Here is a 22,882-nt window from a genome sequence, read left to right as displayed (position 1 = left end):
AAATTTTTGTGCACCGGGCCTCTAGTAATTTATAATATCAGTTACTAACAGTACTAGTATATCTTTGTTAAGTCAGAATCACCTAACCTTTGAACATTAGATGCCTTCAATTTTATCTCACTAATAATTATCTATTTTTACAGAGGAGAAAACAGAGTTTCACACAGCTAATACATGGAGGGACAGGGGTTCAAAACCTGGTCTCCAGACTTTTAACTAATATTCTTTCAATGTTTTCCTTTCCTATTTTAAGTCACTAAAATATATGATTAAATAATCTTCAATAAGCACAATACACAAAACAGAAAAGTGATACTGAACAGATTTCTATTAAAATGGGATTTGAACTTACAATACTAAAAGCTTACTTGCTGGCTCACCTAATTATTTGTATATTCATTCACTGAGCCAATAAATACTTATTGAGAACTGTAGTGGGAATACCATGGTGAGCAAGACAAACAAGATCCCTGCCCTCATAAAACTTAAATAGTAAGAAAAACAAAATAAATGATAAATACTATTAATATAAAGCTGGCCATTTCATCACATACTCAGTTAAAAAGCCGTGCTAACTTAGTGACATGGAAAAATCAAGGTCTAAGAGCTACTTGGAGACAACTCTTACACCAAATATACATGTATAAGAATACCAAAATGAGTTTTACATTACTAGATGTATGTATACTTATACATATGTGCAGATCCAAAATATACATTTCTATGCACATAGAGCTGTGCTACACAAAAAATGACTTCTTAAATAAGTCTTATAAAGTCCTCTCTGAAGTACTGTAGAAATTAAGGAAATTGCTTCTCAAGTCTATCCAGCACACATGGGATAAAATTTTCCATTTCAAGTGCCAATGTGCAATCTGTGTGCATGACTGCTTTAATGTTTCGTATGCACCAGGGTTACATCAGCTGTTACAGTTGTTGAGCTGAACTTGTGTTAGGTCATTTTGTTCAGTTTAGTCCAAACTAACCCTGAAACTATAAACAAATAATGATGGGGGTATATATTTTTTTGGTCTTTTGACCCTAAAGAGAATTTGAGGTTGATGCCAAATTGATATTTAATCAACAGCAATCTGTTTCTCAAAACAAAAACATCTGCAGGCAGATTTAAAACATGTAAATAGATGATTACTCCACTTTGTAAGTAATGGGATTATCTCAATCTTGAATTCTAATTTACCATGAATAATTTAGTCCCATTATTTAACAGGTAGTTTTAATCTTTTCTTAGAAAAAGACCAAGCTCAATTTAAAAAGTTTTATCTTCACAAAAGTCATTTATCAACATATTTTAGAATAAACATGTTGTAGGGATTAAGGGGGATTTGAGCTTAGAGGCTATAGAGGGAAGATTTAGTGGCACACATCACGGTGGAAGGGGTATGGGAATTTATTGGACTTCTAGTTTACAGTCTAGTGCAGCGGTTCTCAACCTGTGGGTCGCGACCCCTTTGGCAGTAAAACGACCCTTTCACAGGGGTCGCCTAAGACCATCCTGCATATCAGATATTTACATTATGATTCATAACAGTAGCAACATTACAGTTATGAAGTAGCACCAAAAATAATTTTATGGTTGGGTCACAACATGAGGAACTGTATTTAAAGGGCCAGAAGGTTGAGAACCACTGGTCTAGTGACTGTGGAAATTGTTAGACTTCCAGTTTTGGATGAAATGATATATTCGGGGAGTACAAAATGGTTGCTACATTTTGCTGTAATAAACTGTTTCTATGATCCAGAAAGCCTCATGTCTTCTTTCAGAATATATACATGAAACAATCGCAGGCTAATGTGTTAGCTTGCAAATAAGGCAGCTAAGATCCTTCACTTATTTTGACCTAACAATGTACATATACATACTTCAAAACAACCTTCATAATTGTACAGGAGCTACTTTTATACAGTTAATTAACATCTGATAGAATGCTCTAACGTTTTGGGGCAGTGAAAACAAAACAGCCTTATTTTTCATGGTATAGGAAGAAGCCATCGGTATGTAAACAAGTAGAAATGATCCACCCAAAGACTCTTTGGGTATCTTTCTCAAGAATTCTCAGGATGTGTGTAACCAGGATAGATGAGAATTTAAAATGTATTAAATATATACTATGTGCATATATTACGTTGGCAATGTAAGGAAATGTGGACAATGAGAGAAGTATTGCATTAAAAGGGCATGGCAGATGGCAATCTATTGAAAGAAATAGATAATTGATATAGGGTGGTAAAAAGGTAAAAGTATATAGGGGTATCAGAAATCAATTATGAAAAATTAATCTTGAAAAATGAGAGATGAAATATTTGGGGAGAATAGGCAGAATCAAGCTGGGGATTGACACTGATTATGAAGAATACTGGGGGTTTATAGAAAACTTTTTAGTGGGTCATCCCTGCCACCTTATTTTTTTTTTTATTGTTTTATTGCTTAAAGTATTACAAAGGGTATTACATATGTGTCCTTTTTTTCCCCCGTCTTAACGCCCCGCCTGCCCCCCCCCCCTCCCCGGCCTTCCTGCTGTAGTTTGACAGTCTGTTCGAGGCAACTCTGCCTCTGTATCTATTATTGTTCAAAAGTTTATAATGGTCTCTATTATCCATGAATGAGTGAGATCATGTGGTATTTTTCCTTCATTGACTGGCTTATTTCACTTAGCATAATGCTCTCCAGTTCTATCCATGCTGTTGCAAATGGTAAGAGTTCCTTCTTTTTTACAGCAGCACAGTATTCCATCGTGTAGATGTACCAGTTTTCTAATCCATTCATCTACCGATGGGCACTTAGGCCGTTTCCAGATCTTAGCTATGGTGAATTGTGCTGCTATGAACATATGGGGTAAGGCACCTTATTAAGCAGGATCAATCTTGGGGCTTTGTTAGAAGATGAACAAACTACTGCTTTTTTGGTTTAAATCACACATATTACCAGTCTTCTGAAATTCTGGAAGTTCTCACCAAGAATCAGTTATTCTAATCACTATTTTCACATACTGTGGAAATTGTTAAAATAAAAATGTTAAACAGATTTAAAATAACAAAGATTTCCAAGTTCTTCTAAATAATAGTTAGCATTTTAAGGTAAGAAATAATAGAACTTTCATTATGAAAATTTTTATTAAATTACAGTATAGTACAAGTTTATGTCCTAATAACAAGATTTTAATCTTTAGGGTAATGTGATATTAAAATCTACTTGGCCTCAGTATTTCTTGAGTTTCTTTTGAGCAGCTTTCTTCTTGACCATCTGTAATCGCTTCATGGCATTGAGCTGGGATTCTTGTGAAGTTGGACCTTTAAGGGATGCCGAGGTAGAGCTGCTTGATTCTGAACTGGTTTTGCTGGTGGTACTTCCGCTAGGCCCCGATGTCCCACTATTTCCATTTCCACTTAGTTGGCTGCTGCTTCCTGGAACTAAACTACTTGGACTAGGAAGACCTACTTTGCTAACATTGTCACAACTAACTGAGCGACTAAGGCCAGTTTTGCCCAAAGTTAGAGGTGGAGGTGGTTTCAATGGTTTGGGACCTATTCCACCTTTGGATGATGTTGCCAGACGAGGCCAGTTTTGCCCAAAGTTAGAGGTGGAGGTGGTTTTAATGGTACAGTGGGTGAAGTGTTGTTACTGGAACCTAATTTGGAACCTATTCCACCTTTGGATGATGTTGCCAGACCAGTCAAACCCACAGGCTTCTGGTTAGCTGCTGAGGTAGCAGGTTTCCCACTATTGTTTTGGGTTGTTGAACTCAATTTTGCTGTTGATGGACCAGCAGAAGTAGTTTTGGCTGCAAACGCTGCCCATCCAGTTAGGCCACTAGTTACTGAAGAGGAAACACTGGTGCTAGAAGAATTTCCTGAAATAACCCCAGATGTCTGAAAAAATAGAAGTAAATAAAAGATAAGTATTACTTAAAGCCAAGTATATTTAACACCTAATATAATATTCTGAATATATAACAAGTTTAATTGTTGGACTTTTTTACAAAAGTAATAACTTGGGAAATTTAAATCACACCACCAAAATTAAGGTTTTTTGTTCTGTTAATTCTCACCCAAGGATTTTTAGAGAGTGGAAGGAAGGGGGAGAGACAGAGAGAAATAAATGTCGATGTGAGAGACACACATCAATTGAATGCCTCCAGCATGCTCCCAGACCAGGGCTGGGAATAGAGCCTGCAACTGAAGTATGTGCCCTTGATTGTAATTGAACTGGGGACCCTTTAGTCTACAGGCTGACACAATTATGAATTGAACTTCTCATTGGCACTCTTTCTACCTTCATATATTGTTATTTTTTCAATCCTCACCCGAGGCTATTTAAAAAAGAAAACTATTTTAGAGAGGAAAGGAGAGAGAAAAATCAGTGTGAGAGAGAAACATCGATTTGCCCCGACTGGGATTCATCGAACCAGCAACCCAGGTATGTTCCCTGACTAGGAATCAAACCCACAACCTTTTGGTGGACGGATGACACTCCAACCAACTGAGCCACCCGGCCAGAAGATTCACAAAAGTGTTAAATTCATGCAGAGATAAAAGCATTACGAATAGTATCTTATTTAAAAATAAGGTAGTTATTATGTTTAAAATATATCTAGTTGTCTTTTAGAACTGAAGTTCAAAAAAGTTGATAAAATGATTTTTATCAAATGATAAAATGATTTCAGTTCTTACAAAGTAGCCTTCAATACTGTTTGCATGTAAACATTTTTAATCAATGTGAAAAATAGTCAAAATAGAAAGCTCTGATATCTTTGCTTTTTAAGAGGAGGAGTCTAGATTTTTGTTCACATATTCTGAAAAATGATAGGATTTTTACAATATCATGCAATAACTATCACATAAGTTTATCCAGAGAAGAGAAACTACATAAGTTATAAATTTCTAGAGAAATGAATATAGGTAATGAGAAAAAGTTACTCAAGGAAGCTAAAAGACACAGGTGCAGTAAACTTTTAATTTTCAGTTCTGAAAGATCTAATTTTTTTCCTTTTTCTTTCCGTTAAACATAAAACTGTCTACCATATGGCTAAATGATCTTTCAACAGACTTCATGAACGAAAACCCATCTGAAGTAATTAAAAAGCCCAATACTTATGAAGTACAAACAAGAAAGCAAATTCTGTATGCATGGCATTTTATTTTAATGGCTTGCTGATACTGGTATTGCTTTTCAGTGACAGATGGCTTACAACACTTGAGGACATACAAATGTAAAAAACACAATAATGGATATCAGGAAATTCCTTACTACTTTAGTGTATAAATTTCTTAACTGTTTTTAACTATAAATATTTTCTTGCCCATTATCTTGAATGAGAACAATTTTTCTCATAGTGAAAATTTACCCACTTTTATGATAAATACAGCAAAATCTCTTAAGCAGAGCAAACATGATAGTCAAGGCCTTAATTGATTTGCCATAAAATGATTTCACGTTGGATTGCCTAAAAATAAACTTTAGTATTAACAGGTTAGCATAAAAGTCTACCTAAAAGTGTCTTCAATATAGAATACAGCAACTCTAATTACTTTCAATAAATTATTCCTACCTCTATTCCAATTCACCAAGTTTCAATGTAACAAATCATTAATAGATATCCCTTGGATATCAACTCTTCCCTAGTAAATTAAAAAATGATCTACAAATAAAATTATTAGTATCTTTCTCAGATTACTTTATATTTACATTCTTTATCATCATCCCAAGGTTCTGGATTTTTGTTACTTATACAGCAATCACTCAGAATTATATAGTCAACTTTAGGTTTTTCTGGGGTTAGCTAGTATTTTTTTTCCCATCATTAGTACTCTGCTTAGAAATGGGTGTAACTCAGTAAAGTCATTAATTATGTTTTAAAATTAGATTGTAAAGTATTTTTATTCCATGAAATCAAGATGCCAGAATATTAATAATAATGTAGTGTGAATTCAAGGATGCAAACCTAGGAATGAGAAAGGTGATACTCTCACTACATAACCTGGACCCTTAGTATAGAAGTAGGTACTATGAAAGTTTATAATCCTATCCTATATAACAAAAGCCTAGGTGGTGTCATGCCCTTGTGCGATGCCCTCGCATGACGTTGTCACAAGATGGCCACCACAAGATGGCTGCCCTCACGTTGTCACAAGATGGCTGTCACAAGATGGCAAGCAGGGGAGGGCTGTGGGCGATGATCAGGCCGGCGGGGGAGGGCAGTTGGGGGCAATCGGGCCAGCAGGAGAGGGCAGTTGGGGGCCATCAGACTGGCAGGGAAGGGCAGTTGGGGGCGATCGGGCTGGCAGGGAAGTGGTTAGGGGCAATCAGGCAGGCAGGCAGGCGAGAGGTTAGGAGCCAGCAGTCCCAGATTGTGAGAGGGATCCCAGATTGGAGAGGGTGCAGGCTGGGCTAAGGAACACTCCCTCCCCCCAATGCACGAATTTCATGCATTGGGCCTTTAGTAAAAAGTAAAAAAAAGACAAAGCAAGAAAACTTCAATAGCAAATAGGTAGGGAGAAAAAAGCTATGAGGTCAATCAGCTCAAGTAATATGAAGAGCGAAACTGTTGCTACTGAGGGCAGAGATATTTAGAATTTAAAGCAGTCCAGCCAAGGTGGCTCAGTGGTTGAGCATCAGCCTATGAACCAGGAGGTCACAGTTCTATACCAGTCAGGGCACATGCCCGGGTTGCCCGCTAAATCCCCAGTAGTGGGCGTGCAGGAGGCAGCCAATAAATGATTCTCTCTCATCATTAATGTTTCTATCTACCTCTTCCTCTGAAATCAATAAAGTATATTTAAAATAGAATTTAAAGCAAATTCCTGATGGCGATTAAGTGTCTGACTACATAGAATTTGGAATAAAAAATCTATCACAGTACTCATTACGTTGAAATACAGTTGAATATTTAAAAGTGTTGTGATCATACTAAAAGTATAGACTCAGACAAATTATTTTTATCATATTAATGCTTTTATACATTTTATTAGTTTCTAAAGAGTAAAGATAATAAAAGCTTTAAAAATTATTTATATAATTAGAGATTAAATAATTATTTGAAAATTTTAAAATAATTTTTACTTAATGTTAATAGTAATGCAAGCATAGTTTCCAACCTATGGCCATTTAGTATATAAAAGTTCCTCAATATTTTTTCAAGTAACTATTGTTTAATCAACTAAATTAAAATAAAAATGAAATCTTAGATAATCTTAGATAAAAATGAAATGTACTATACCTTGACTTCTGTTCTCTTAAATGCTAGAAAAGTTGTCTCTTGTTTGAGTTTAGTTTCTGGTTTTTTAACCAATGGATCTTTGACAGCGGGCGTTACAGGAACAACTGTGGGAGCTGGTTTCTGTGGTGGTTTCTGAGTTTTTTGAGCCTGTAGAAATTAGTATAAAATTAAATTAGCTGTAAAATCTTACTTGAATGCACAGAAAAGACAATAAAAAATCTATCACAGTACTCATTAAGTTGAAATATAGTTGAATATTAAAAAATGTTGTGATCATACTAAAAGTATAGACTCAAATTATTTTAATCATATTAATGCTTTTATACATTTTATTAATTTCTAAACAATAAAGATAAAATTTTTAAAAATCATGCAGATTAAGGTTAGCTAAATACCATTTTAACAAGACAAGTCAAATTGTTTTTTTATAAAAGGAAAATCACAAACTATTTGCAACTGTAATGCAGTACATTTATTTCTTATTATGGCTGGGTAGACTTAGGAGTTTCATTCTTGGGGTTCAGGCATAAGTCTCTGGGTAATTAGAATGAGTTAAAAGTAGTTCAGATCAATTATATGGTTTTAAATACACACTTGGAAGAAAAATTATTAGTGATAAGTGAGGGAGCTTTTTAAGGTTTCTCCACACTATAGAAGTAGGCACGTTGAATTCTTAGAGAAAGCTCACAAATACAAATTATAATGTTATTAAAGACAGATTTGCATCCACTGTTCCTTTACAAGCAAATTCAGTTTTATTTTGACAAATAAATATTTTTTTCTTATTTTATATAACTAGGTATTCTTTTTTTCTTTTTTTTCTTTTTTACCATATGATCTGTTTCAAATGTGGGTTATGGGGATCAATTACAATCATGTAAGTGTTTAGCATATTGTATGAAATATGTTGAATGCTGGCAATATTAGTTACTATTTATTCACTATAATTATTTACAAATGATAAGGAATTTGGAAGAACCCATCCACAGTGAATGGAGAAAAATGCTCCCAGCCATTTAATTGTCTCTGACAATCCTAATAAGGTCATTTAGGACTATACCAGGGAATTTATTAATAATTTGTTCCCACTTCTAGAAGTTTGAATACAGACTGTTTTATCCTTGTTTGGAGCTTTTTGTGGAAACTTCTTGTGCTGAGGGTTGATGTATTACATATAATTTTGGTCCTTAAGTCTCAATTCATCCCATTTTTTATATCACATATTTTCCACTGAAAGTGCACCTACTTTCAAACATCATTTATAAAGTAACATTTAGGTCAAGAATATGGTAAAGAATGCTGAAAGACTATCCGTGGTATAAAACATCTCCTACCTGCAAGAAAGGAGGGCCATCTCACTCTACTGTAAAACCATGTTATGAGAATGCCACTCTCAGAGTAAATCAGAAACACATGGTTCTGTAACTACAGCTTTCCATCTTACACATCCACCCACCCACATCTACTGTTCCAGAGGTTAGGCTCTGAAGACTGACCTAACATGCATGCTTTAGCAGATGAAGATTCATTACAATGAAGCCCAGATAGGATCTCTGCCTAGGAGCCATGTTTAGTTCTGCTTCCTCTATTTCACCTAGCCATCTTAGAAGTGTAATAAGAAATGCCCAGAAGCTCTTGTCCTTTGTTAGTAATACTAGTTTAGGGAACTAGGATATTATCACTGACTCAGTGCTGATCAACAAAGGCACTATAATTTTCATTGGGTGACTACCTCAGACACTGCAGAAAGTATGTAATTCTCCACTCAGGGCAATAATGGCCAGTAAAGCAGCAATCACAAATACCACATATTTCTAAATGCTGCTGAGTAGGTGTGTATTATTACTGAGACAGAACCACCGCAATAAGTCATATGAGTGAGTCTTTTAGCTAGTGTTGAGGCAAAACGCATTTCCTGGTAGAGAGAAAATTTTAGAATTGAAGAATGACCTTTGACTCTGCCAGATACTACCACAACATTCTTATCTAGGTCTTCCTATAATAATGTGTACTGCAGAAACTGCCCTATTTGGAGAAGTTAGTGCAGGGAGGAAAGAGATATAAGATGCTACTTATAGTATCTTTGTGATAATTTGGAGAGATAACCAATGCATGTATGAGGATCTTACTGTAAGCAATTATACTTAGAATGACCAGGCTTAGCATCCCCAATGTTTCCAGATTTCTTCTTATAAACCTTGTGTTTACTGGATCCAGATATTCAAGCTAACTTCAGATCATGCCTTTTGGTTTTCCCCAGGTCCACCCTTGCTGTATTCTAATCATGTTCTAACATTAGTCATGCCTCCCCATTGAGTACTTTGACTATTGGACACAGACTAAACTTATTGATTATTGATTTCTGGTACTAATCCTCATTTCCACCATTACACATATCTTAAAATGAGAACAACAGAGAATGTAAGACAAGTCCAGTCCTGAATTATGCTCTGGTGCTATGCCAATGAATAAGACATGGTCTTACTGATAAATAAATTGGGCATTTGATTTGCAAAGATGATAAAGAATAAAGGGTGTCCCAGATGAAGAGAATCTGAGAAGTAAAACATATGGGGACATGAAAGTTCACTACATACTCAGGGAATGATACACTTAGTCTGCCATGGCCAGAATGTATGGGATATATGGTGAAGTGGTAGGACAGGATACAAAACTGGACTTGTGTCAAAGAGAGAAGGCCCATATATATATACCCTAATGAGTATAATCTCATTCTATCAATAATCAAAAGCCCCTGGATATATTTAAACAGATAGAATTAGATAAATATTGCAGTGAGTAAAGTAGATTGAAGGGAAGCAAGAAGACCTCTTAAGAGGCTAAAGCAATAGACAAGAAATGAGAGATTTGTGGAGTAGGGTAATAAGAGCAAAATAAACAGATATGAGAAATATATAAGAAGCAGAATTAAACAACAAGATATGGAATTACAGGAGGTATGAAGGATAATATTTTCTAATTGAAGCAATTGGGGGGGGAATTGAATGGAGAAGAGAACAATTTTAATTTTTTTAAAAATATATTTTATTGGTTTTTTTACAGAGAGGAAGGGAGAGGGATAGAGAGTTAGAAACATTGATGAGAGAGAAACATCAATCAGCTGCCTCCTGCACACTCCCCACTGGGGATGTGCCCGCAACCAAGGTACATGCCCTTGACTGGAATCGAACCTGGGACCCTTTAGTCCGCAGGTCGATGCTCTTTCTGCTGAGCCAAACCGGTTAGGGCTAATTTTAAAGACATTAAACTTAAAGTAACTGAAAGCTATCCGATTAGTTGCCAAAATTGACTCCAGAAAGAGAGAACTATAAACATAGATTTGGTGTAAAATAAATCATAAAAAATGGGGACCAAAAACTTAGAGAACAGTGATTATTTTATTAAGATACAGTGAAATAAAAATAATTAAAAAATAATTTAAAAAGACAGACACATTACTATCACAAATTAGTTATTTTGTCCATTACCAATTCTTAGTAACTACATCTGTCAATGCACATACAAACACAGCCTTTGTACACAATTACAAGTGTAATGGTCTGCTCACTCAGGAACAGACATTTTCAATATTTCCCTACCAGACTCACCAAAGACAGGCTTTCTATCTCACCATTTCCCACAATGCATTATAGTATTTTTAAATGATTAGAAGTACACTGAAATACTAATAAGAAATATTTATATGTTATGGATCTCCAATCCTGTTCGTTTGTTGCTATATTAGAATAAGTAAAAGCTGAACAGAGAAAAGTGCATATTACCTGGTCTGGTCTTTAAGCTAGTCATATAAATAAAACATATACACTTTATAAACAAACATTTAAATAGTCAGCTTTATGATTTATTTTTCAATATCATAATAGTTCAAATTTTTATTTTGAAAAGCCATATCAACAAAAATACTGACAGAGACTGTTTAAAATAGAGAAAAATTATTCTTACCATTTTTTTCATTTGTCTGGTACATCGGGCACAATACCACACAAGGCGAGGGTCATTCACTTCCTTGTCTGTCACTTGGGGCTTATGGCAATCTTGGTGGTAGAGGTTATGGCACTCTTGACATTCTACTAATTGATTACCAGATGCCACTGTCATTTGCCTAAGGAAATATAAATAACATTAAACACTGCACTTATTTGACTGCATGCAACAATTAAAAGCCATTTTAAGGTGGTTTTGGGAAAGTTTGATATATAAAAGACAATTAAAAACACCAGGAAACAAAAAAGCAAAATAACAAACCCCAAGATGTAGCCTATACAAACACTTCCTTTCTTTTAAAGCTTATGCTCACCATTAATAAATATGTAAGGTGCTTTAGCAGCTACATTTGGGTATATTCTCCCTGCCTTTCTCTTATAATATTTTTATTTCTCCTAGAAGTAGTAGACTTTGGCTAGTCCTCCAACAATCTCATAACATTTTTTTTGTACCTCTGTTAAATTCCTTTTTATTTGTTACTTACATGTTGTTCTATTATCTTCATTGATATATGACTTGCCTAAAAGTGGGAACTGGACCTAACATATAGTGCCTAGCACATTACTGTGCAGACAAAGGTGTTCAATAAATAAATGTCTTATCAACTGAATAAAATGTAGCAATATAAAAATCAAAAAAGTATAAATTCCAATAGCACAAAAAGCAATCATCACATATTAGGTCTCCTGATGGAAGGTTACAGTTACTAATTCTCTCCCTATTATTACTTTACAATTTATTTATTTAAAAATAATAACCTTCATGGTAGATAAAGGGTGAAATAAATGAATATGAAAACAGTGAAGCCCTAACAAATGATCCCATTCAGAAGTACATATAACAAGATCAGGTCTAAAATTTACAAAATTTATAGTTATTTACTTAGTCCCAGTACACCAGAATTTAACATTTTCATGCATAAAACTGCAAAAAAAAAAAAAAATAGCAATCTTCTCTGCTGTGCTAGGAAGTGAAAGCCATTAGTAATTAAAAATATAGCCGTGGCATCGAAGAGTTTAAAATCTAAGTTGTTCTGGTTTTTTAAAAAGTTTAATTAAATTTATTGGGATAGCATTCGTTAATGACATTATATACAGTTCAGTTGTACAACTCAGAAATCTTTCTTCTCAATATCTACCTGAAAAATTTGAAAACACTTAGCTGTAAAGATATATGTACTGCTATAGACAAACATAATTATCTATGTTTTTATACCTATGTATCCATGTTTTAAACAACACTCAGAATAACCTTTGTGACCCATTGATTTCATTCCATTATCCTTTGGAAAAGATTTAAAGGTGTTTTAAGAAGTGTTTTTATATATATATATGTGTGTGTGTGTGTGTGTGTGTGTATCAGTTTAGTTTATAAGTACTATCAACCATTCAGGGAAAAGAAAAAGCAATACTGACTTTTTCTTTTAAGAAGTTCCCACTTCTTAAAAGAATGATGGAAATAATTGAGTCTGCTGAACAGACTCTTTCTCACTAAAGAATAAAGCAATAATTGCTTTCTCTCTAGAACCCAAGAATGCAGAAAATATTACTATAACGTAAGAGATTAAAGATGCCACAGTCAGGAAAATAAAATATTAGACAATTTTCAAGATGTTAAATTGCTATATTGGCAGTTCATAGGGAATAATCTACTTACCTCTTACCCACATACAAATAAGAAAAACAAAATAAAAAACACTCAATAATTGGTCTGACATTTTATTGTTTAGTTGTTTGCTCTTTAGAAAGAAACAAAAGAATCTGTGGCAAGGCACAACGTACCTACAAACAACACAAGCCAATCCCATCTCCATGGCAAAATCATCTGCACTGGTCTCCTCAAAACTGGAAAGGTCAGCCATAGCTAAATCCCTGCTGGTTTGCACGGTAATGGGAGAGGACCGTGTCTCTGGTTTCTCCAATCTAGGTTTCTTTGGGATGTCAACTCCTTCAGTGGTGTCTGATTTCATCTATAAAAAGCACCCAATCAGAAAGTAACATGTTATAATAAACTTTAAATCACTGAGAGGCAGATAGGCAGCATGCAATGACCAAGTCCACTTGACAGATATTTTTACAGAGTTAGGGACAAACATACTAGTACACACTAAAGATCTGTAGAAGATTTATAACAAAATCATAATCAGTATGTTAAAAGAAACCAGCAAGGTAGAAATAAATAAATTAGAACAGCTTACTATGTACCTGTATTTTTCTTTGTCCCCTCGACATGGGAGTTCGACCAGGAGTTTGACCAGGGGGCGGGGCTGGGCGGCCAACCACGGGAAGGGAGGCCCCAACCAACTGGGGGTGGCAGGCAGCCAGGAGAAGGGAGGTCCTGGCCAGTAGCTGGCAGCTGCTAAGGACCCTACCCGTGCACAGATTTCATGCACTGGGCCTTTAGTTTATAATAAAAACTCTCAGCAAAGTGGAAATAGAGGGAACATATCTCAACATAATAAAGGGCATATATAACAAATCCACAGCTAACATCATACTCAATCGGAAAACTTAAAAAGCATTTTCCTTAAGATCAGAAACAAGACAGGAATGTCCACTTTCACCACTTTTATTCAACATAGTACTGGAAGTCCTAGACACAGAAAACAGACAAGAAAAAGAAATAAAGGACATCCAAATTGTAAAGAAACAAGTAAAAGTGTCATTATTTGCAGATGACATGATAGTGTATATAGAGAACCCTAAAGGTTCCACCAAAAAGCTACTAGAACTGGTAAATTCATGAAGTAGCAGGACACAAAATAAATATCCAGAAAACATTTGCATTTTTATACATCAACAATTAACTATCAGAAAGGGAAACCAAGAAAACAATCCTATTTACAACTGCATAAAAAATAATAAAATACCTAGGAATAAATCTAACCAAGGATGTAAAAGACCTGCACTCAGAAAACTATGACACTGAAGAAAGAAACTGAAGAAGATACAAATAAATGGAAGCATATACCATGCCCATGGATAGGAAGAATTAACATTGTTAAAATGACTCTATTATCCAAAGCCATCTATAGATTCAATGTATTTCCTATCAAAATATCAATGAAGTATTTCACAGAACTAGAACCACAAAAGACCCCAAGTAGTCCAGCAATTTTGAGAAAGAACAACAAAGTTGGAGGTATCATGCTATCTGGTATCAAACTATACTACAAGGCCATAGTAATCAAAACAGCATGGTACTGGCATAAAAATAGACATATAGATAAAAGGAACAGAATAGAGAGCCCAGCAATAAACCCATACCCATATGGTCAATTCATATTTGACAAAGAAGGTAAATCAGACAGTCTATTTAATAAATGGAAAACTGGACATATATGTGCAAAAAAAAAATGATACCAGACCACCTTCTTACACCATACACAAGAATAAACTCGAAATAGATTAAATACTTAAATGTAAGACTCAAAACCATAAAATCCTAGAAGAAAACATAGACAATAAGATCTCATACATTTTTATTCACAATATTTTTTGTAATATATCTCTGTGGTTAAGGGAAACAAAAGAAAAAATAAACAAATGGGATTACATCAAACTAAAAAGTTTTTGCATAGCAAAGGAAACCATCCACAAAATGAAAAGACATCCAACTAAATGGGAGAACATATTTACCAATGATGCATCTGGTAAGGGATGAAATGGGCAAAGGACCTGAATGGACACTTCTCCAAAGAGGACATAGATGGCCAACAGACATATAAAAAGATGTTCAAAATTATAAATTATCACAATAAGGCAAATTAAAACCAGAAGGAGATATCACCTCACATATGTCAGAATGGCTATCATCAAAGAATCAATAAACAAGTGTTGGCAAGAATGTAGAGAAAAGGGAACCCTTGTTCATTGTTGGTGGGAATGCAGAATAGTGCAGGAACTATGGAAAACAATATGGAAATTCCTAAAAAAAATTAAAAATGTAACTGCTATATGATCTAGTGATTTCACTCTGGGTGTATATCCAAAGAAACTTAAAACACTAATTCAAAAGAATATATTCACCCTGTGTTCACTGCAGCGTTATTTACAATAGCCAAGCTATGGAGGAATCACAAGTGCTCATCAATAGACAAAATGGATAAAATAGCTGTGGTACAAAAGCCATAAAACACACACCATGAAATCTTACCATTTGTGACAACATGGATGGACCTAGAGGGTATTATGCTAAATGAAATAAGTCAGTTAGAGAAAGACAAATACCATATGATTTCACTTATATGTAGGATCTAAAGAACAATATAAATGAACAATCAAAACAGACGCAGACGCACAGATCCAGAGAACAGACTCATGGTTGCCAAAGGGGAGGGGTGTTGGGGGCTGGGTGAAAACAGTGAAGGGATTGAGAAACACAGATTGGTAGTAACAAAATAGTCACAGGGATATAAAGTACAGCATAGGAAATATAGTCAATAATATTGTATTAACTATGGTGCCAGATGGGTACTGGAAATATTGGGGGAAACACTTTGTAAAGTATATAATTGTCTAAGCACTGTGCTGTACACCTGAAAGTAATACAAATAATATTGAATGTAAAACTATAATTGAAAAAAAGAACTATACTAATAAAAGGGTAATATGCTAATTAGAGCAGTTGACCGACTTCCTTCAAGACAAAGCCAAAGTGGCAAGGGCCGAGGCAGAGGCAGAGGCAGTTAGGGGTGATCAGGTCAGCAGGGGAGCAGTTAGGGGGTGACCAGGCTGGCAGGGGGGCTGTTAGGAGGCAATCAGGCTCAGGCCGGCAAGCAGAGGCAGTTAGGAGCGATCAGGCAGGCCGGCAGGGGAGCAGTTAGGGGGAAGCCAGACTGGTAGGGAGCAGTTAGGGTGCAGCCAGGCTATCAGGGGAGCAGTTAGAGGGTGACCAGGCCAGCAGGGGGGCAGTTAGGGGGCTATAGGCCAGCAAGCAGAGGCAGTTAGGGGCGATCGGGCAGGCAAGTAGGTGAGTGGTTAGGAGCCAGCGGTCCCGGATTATGAGAGGGTTCAGGCTGGGCTAAGGGACCCCCCACCATGCATGAATTTCATGCACTGGGCCTCTAGTAGTAAAATAAAATATACTGAAAATAAATAAATAATGAACTATCTACCAGTCAAGGAGACTTAACATTGCTATATTTGCTTCAAAGTAAATTCTGTTTCCTAGCTTTAAGATATAAATATTATAGATACACTTGTCAGATTGGCAAAAATTAAATAATATGGCAAGATATGGAGAATTTGGCACTCTTACATTTTATTGGTGAGAGTATATGTGTAATATACTTTGGATAGAAATCAGCCTAGTAATGTTGAAGATGTACCTGTACTATTACATCCTTTGATACAGGTATACAACCTATTGAAGCTATTATCATGTGTGCAGAAATAAGTATAGAACAGCTTATTGAAGCTCCACTATAACAGAGAAAAAGGAGAAATAGCTAATTATTCATTTGTTAGGGAATGGATAAACTGGCTTATTCATGAAATGAATATTATATGGTAACTGAAATATTCAGCTCTACATGTATCAACATAGGTAAATTTCAAAAGCACATTGTTGAGTGGAGGAAAATGTAAGTTAACCAAGAATGGAGGTGTACACACACACACACACACACACATACGTACAGTATAGCATTTATATAAATTTAAAAGCACAGCAAACAATACAATACAGTTTATAAATAGGCAAAATATTTATTAAAAGTATGAAAACATATGGGACTAATATACCCCACCTTATGGGGAAGGGTTAATTAAATTTTAATGTAGTTATTACTAAGTGCTAAAATATTAAAAATTAACTATGTGTGTAAATCATTCAAAATAGATAATCCAAGAATTATTTGTAGGCTTTATTAAGGTACATGCCATTTTGTAACAAGTTTCACATTTAGTCATTTATATCTTTACTTTTTAATTTTTATTTATTTCTTTACTCTTTATTCTTTCCTCTCTATCTTTTCTTGTCAAGTGTTTCATGCAGAATATTTGAGTTGTGGATTAAAGTTTATATTTTAAATTAGTACATTCCCTGGCTCAAATATTTGTTGGCAATGACTTCAGTAAATAGTTCAAAATATTTCCAAATGTTACTCATTTTTCAAAAAAAAAATCAATGTCTATAATTATCAAAATATACTTACTGAAAGGTCATAATGTACTTTTTAGGCACTATTACTAAAAGAAGTAAGCACAAACTATTGTTTCTGCCTCCAAAGGACTGATTCCACCGTTTGATTATTTCTACTAGATTAAAATAAAATCTTACTTTATCAGCAGGTCTCTTCTCAGCTTCCTTCTTTACCTTTTCAGTTGTGAGAACCTTGCCATTATTATTGCCAGAAGGAAGACTGGATGATGTTTTGGGCTCTTGCTTACTGGAAATAGTTTTTGTGCTTGCAATTTTGGGTGGCTCCACATCCTAAAAGGTGAAATAAAAGGATAACCATGATTAAATATTTAGATTTAACACATCATAAAGAAGTAGATCATAAATCTAAACAACCTTCAGTTAAAAATTAAGACATCATGTTGTGACCAATGTAACGTCCTTTACTTTAAATAGTTTTTATGAGAAATAATTGATAAACAGCACCTATTTAAAGTGTAAAATTTGATAAGTCACATCTACAAAACCATCACTACAAGCAATCTTTCGTCCTCCAAAGTTTCCTTGTGGCCCTTTATAGTTACTCCTAGAGGTATCAACCTAGAGAAACTATTCCCTCCCATCCTCAGACAGCCACTGATCTGCTTTCTATCACAATGAATCAGTTTTTATTTCCTAGAAATTATATGCTGAATGGTAGTCCATTTAGTGGATATACCACAAGTTGTTTATCTATTACCTACTGATGGATATTTAGGTTGCATAACATTTGGGGCTATTACAAATAAGTTTTTGTGAATATTCATATACAAATCTTTTGTGGGCATATACTTTCATTTCCCTAGAATAAATGTCTTGGACTGGAATGGCTGAATCATGTGGTAAGTATATGTATGTTTTTAACTTTTTAAGAAATTGCCAAACCATGTTCCATAATGGTATACTACTTTACATTTCCACCAGGGGTAAACAACAGTCCCAGTTCCTTCACATCCTCACCAATACTTGGTATAGCTAGTCTTTTTAATTTTAGACATTCTGATAGGTATACACTAGTATATTATTGTGAATTTATCTATATTTCCCTAATGACTAATAATATTGAACATTTTAAGTGCTTATTTGCCATACATGCATTTTCTTTGGTAAAGTGTTAAAAAATTTTGTCCATTTTTTGAAGATGGGGTTGTTTGTTTTATTATTGAGTCTAAAGAGTTCTTCAAAGATTTGGGATACTAGTCCTTTATCGTTTACATGATATGCAAATATTTTCTCCAAGTCTGTGGCTTGTTTTTTCATTTCGTTTTAAGCTTCTAATCCTTATTCTTACACTAAAGCTTTGCTAATATATATGCACCTCACCCCTTCCCACCAAAGGAAAGCATTTCCCTATTCTGAGTAAAACATCTGAATGTGGTCTATTTTTCTATGATATTACAGAAAAGTATAAAAATATAAATGGGAATGCTACTTATCATCTTCAGAATAGTGGTGCCTCTGCAGAGGAAGAAATGAGAAATGGGCTTTAGACTCACTGGTAGCAGGGCTTGATTTACTCTTGAGCTGATTGTCGAGACTGGGGTTGGAAAACTAAAGCCTGTAGAATAAATCTGGCCTACTGCCTGTTTTTATAAATAAAATTAGATTAGAGCACAGCTATATCCACTCATTTATGTATTATCTATGGCTGCCTTCATGCTATCATGTGGAATTAGATACTGTGACCAAGACCATCTGGCCCACAAAACCTAAAATATTTACTATTTGACTCTTTTTAGAAAGTTTGGTGACTACTCCTGTAGACTTAAGAGTGATGGAGAAAATGTCAATAATGTAGATTAAATATGAAAGTGTATTGTGTGGCCCTGGTAAGCATTGCTCAGTGGTTAGAATGTCGGCCTGCGCACCTGAAGGTCACAGGTTTGATTCCCAGTCAAGCTACTATCTACCTCAGTTTCCTTATTGTAAAATGAGGGAAATATATAATACCCATCTCAAGGACAGTTACCACAATTAACAATTATACACATACACCACTCAGAAAAGTACCTGGGACACAGTAAACGTTAGGATACGTTTCCTATTACCGCACAACTAGTAAAAGGCAAGTTGGGATTTAAAACAGGTGTGTGTGGTTCCAAACTGTCTATTCTTTACACATAAAGCTGCTTGGTCACTTTGTTATTATTATCAGGATTGGAGCTATGCAGTTCTCATAGTTCATCCATATCTCCTTCCCCCTTAAATTTTCCTACACAAATATTCAATTCACTTCAATGCAAAACCCTTGTCCTTCTACTTCATTTTTTTTTGCCCCTAAAATATTAAAAGATAATTACAAGCAAGTTACAGTTTTATTCATTAGCTTTAAAAAAAAAACACCTCTGATCATAAAGAATTTGAAATTAAAATTTATCATAAATAAGTTGGTTTCGATACACAAAAAGTAGAACAGACTATCCCTACACCCAACTAATTTTTCTATAACAGTTCTCTAAAAGCTTGAAGAAAGAAAACTAAATTAAAGACTATAATTCCTTCATGCCACAGGATCATTTTGGTAGAGAGAACTATTTTAAGATGGTCTAAATGTTAAAACTACTGCCACAGGCCTTAAAACTCCCTCTGAGCTTTTTATTCATGTAGGTACCTTTTGAGATGGACGATAACTTGAGTCAATGCCCCGAGCCAAAGATTCATCAAGTAAGGCTTTTAGCTTTTCAGCAGAATCCTTACTCTTTGAATGTAAGAAGCCTAGTGCTTTCAAAAAAATGGGATCAAGTTCCAAGTTCACGGTGGCAGCCATTGCAAATACCTGAAAGAAAAAAAGAGGGAGGTAATTTAGAGACAATGAGTAAAGTTTATCTACAGTTTATTTTGTTTATAACAAGTAATGCTGTGCATATGATACAAAACTGAAAATATCCAAAAGGTTATTACAGAAAGAAATATCCTTCTGAATGGCATATCTAGTACTTTTTCCCTGAAGCAAGAGTTAACAGTTTTCTGTATATGCATATCCAAGTTTTAAATCCAGATGAGCTCCTCCATGCTACAAAGACCCCTCCTAACTTTATTTTAAAATATATACTTACAGATATGCGAATGTATTTTTTCTGGGGAGAAAGAACCTATCTTTCAATTTTCAAAAGGCCAATGACCACTCCCCTCAATCCAAATTAAGAACTAGTGAAGAAAAGGGTATCTAAATTTGTGAAAATAGATACTAAGAAAAATGTTAAGCTATGATTTTCATTCATTTTTATGATCTATTTAGCCATAAGAGCCATTTTATTAAAACACAGTGATTAGCTTTCCAAAAAAGTTAAACCACTATTCTTTAAACCCTTTTCTGGTGTTATTGTCTTATTGGGACTCAATAACTAGCCTTCCTTTAGCATAAGAATGTTACCTTTCTGAAAACCCAGGAACATTTTCCTGACTTGTGCTTGCCATTTTCAAGTTGATTTCATAAATTAGAGATGACTTTTTTTCTATTATTTGGTATTGTTAGTTAATAAGACACACACATTTTTTGAGATTCTAGATACTAATAAAACATAGGATATATATATATATGTGTGTGTATATATATATATATATATGTGTGTATATATATATATATATATATATAAAATAAAACAAATATACACTTACAGTTCCATACACATGAACTTGATGTGTTAAAGTTTATTTTATATAAAAATGTCTTCTCAACGCTTATTTACATGACAGGGGAAAAAAGATTTAGTGTGGTAGCAGGGTAATGGTTAGAGGACGCATTGCTGCAGCTCACCTCAGCTATCTCTCTGTCTCCTTAGTTCTCATCTCCAATTTTGAATGCCTCAAAAAGGCATACTAATGATAATCTCATTGGATCACATTTAGATTGTGGTATCGCATGCCTTAACCTACTTTTAAAAAGGAAGGTCTCTGAGGGATGGTGCTGTATCTACCTATAGTGCCTATGATAATGCTCTATGTCTAAGGAGATTAAAAATAGTAAAGATATACATCAAAGGCTTATGAAGTTCTGAAATGTTAAAAAGTTTTCGTTTTCCATTAATACCAATGCTATGATGTGCTTGCTTCTACTTCTGGTTGTCACTTTTTCAAATATTTCTCCAGGCAAGGAATTGTTAGAATAAAAACATACACTATGAGTTCAATCCTTTGATCAATATTCTAGGGCTTGAAATCTTCTATCCTCGAGGTTACTATTAAAATAATGCAACACACTTGCACTGCTAGAGTGAAGAATCTGTCAGCAATTCCACAGTAATCTCTCATTTTCAGGAATTTAAACAGGTATTAAACTTGCTGTAGGTTGATCTTGGCATATGAAAGCTCAGCTTGAAAATGGATTTTATTTGTTCCTTCCCCATCCACTTCCCACCTAAGACCTCTCCAACTTTGACAGGACACACACACTGAGTTTTTTTTTTTTTTTAAGTTTTCTAGAAGGTATTAGATATCAATTTGATAGCCTCAAAATTATTGTCAAATTCTGTGCTCTACTAAAATATCTGAATCACCCATGAGAAGAAATCCAAAGGTAAATACCAAAAGAAAAATAACCTACAATAATCTACCTCAGCCATATTAATAAGAATTTAACAAAAACTGAGAAGCAACCTCTGTCTTTTTTTTAAAATTGTATTAATCATACATCACCTATATATAAGAATAAGTACAGAAAGGTTATTTTAAAATTTGCTCATGGAGCTGGTCATCATATATATTCTGAGGAGAAAACAGCTCCTCATTAAAATATCCATGATGAAAAGGGTAAAACTGCCACTCTTCCTGAGTACACAGCCTAGTCTTTCTATTGACCTAACTTTTCATAGCTAAAGGGCATAGTAGTTTACTTATCCAGAACAATGTCTTGTGAGATACAAAGGATTGATACTTAAAGGAATCCTTATAGAAAACTAGAGAAATCATTACTTAAAATTCTATGCTGAAAAACAGAAGCAAGGTATTTACTGTTATGCATTTCCATAATCAGAGATTAAAGGTTTGCATTACAGACTAGTGGCAAGAGTCAGCAACTACATTATAAGACTATAGGCTTTGTATCCCTGCTGTAAATTACTAACATGTCCCTCTAGCCCAGTGGTCTCTACTGTGGAATACAAGAAGAAAAATATTAGAATTTCTTTTTCTTTTAAAATTTTTATTAAAATAAACTATTAATATACAGTTATACAGTGGGGTCTTGACTTACAAGTGTCCCGACTAACGAGTTTTTTGAGATACCAGCTGTCTCTCGGCCGATTTTTTGCATTGAGTTGATAGAGTAATTTGAGTTAACGAGCTCCTTAACGAGCTCGGTCTTGGAACAAATTAAACTCATAAGTCAAGGCCCCACTGTAGTAGTATATGCATAAATTGATAACTAAATACACACATATGGCTGTGTGCTCAAATTTTTTTTGTTCTTTTTACTCAATGATGAGAAAAGTTTGGAGGCAAGTGCTTTAGCCTACCTAGCAAATTCTGGTTTCCCTCAACAC

At 34.6% G+C, this 22,882-nt stretch overlaps 1 protein-coding gene across 3 annotated transcripts in view; it reads right to left on the bottom strand.

Annotated features, from left to right (window-relative positions):
- Positions 1 to 3,104: 3,104 nt before the first annotated feature.
- The window catches only part of INTS12 (integrator complex subunit 12), a 23,195-nt gene continuing 3,417 nt past the window's right edge, over positions 3,105 to 22,882 (bottom strand). For all 3 annotated transcript variants that reach the window (XM_014544753.1, XM_014544751.1, XM_014544754.1), the window contains exons 2-8: positions 20,014 to 20,178; positions 17,523 to 17,675; positions 13,022 to 13,209; positions 11,199 to 11,358; positions 7,236 to 7,382; positions 3,613 to 3,888; positions 3,105 to 3,529 (exon numbers count right to left, since the gene is read on the bottom strand). In XM_014544753.1, the coding sequence (XP_014400239.1) occupies positions 3,218 to 3,529; positions 3,613 to 3,888; positions 7,236 to 7,382; positions 11,199 to 11,358; positions 13,022 to 13,209; positions 17,523 to 17,675; positions 20,014 to 20,169 (1,392 nt within the window). In that variant the 5' untranslated portion in view covers positions 20,170 to 20,178 and the 3' untranslated portion in view covers positions 3,105 to 3,217. The remainder of the gene's footprint in view (positions 3,530 to 3,612; positions 3,889 to 7,235; positions 7,383 to 11,198; positions 11,359 to 13,021; positions 13,210 to 17,522; positions 17,676 to 20,013; positions 20,179 to 22,882) is intronic.

The sequence above is a fragment of the Myotis brandtii genome, unplaced genomic scaffold, assembly GCF_000412655.1.
Source record: "Myotis brandtii unplaced genomic scaffold, ASM41265v1 scaffold38, whole genome shotgun sequence".
Classification (NCBI taxonomy): domain Eukaryota; kingdom Metazoa; phylum Chordata; class Mammalia; order Chiroptera; family Vespertilionidae; genus Myotis; species Myotis brandtii.
Note: the sequence above shows the minus strand (reverse complement) of the source record. Positions and strands in the feature narration are given on the sequence as shown.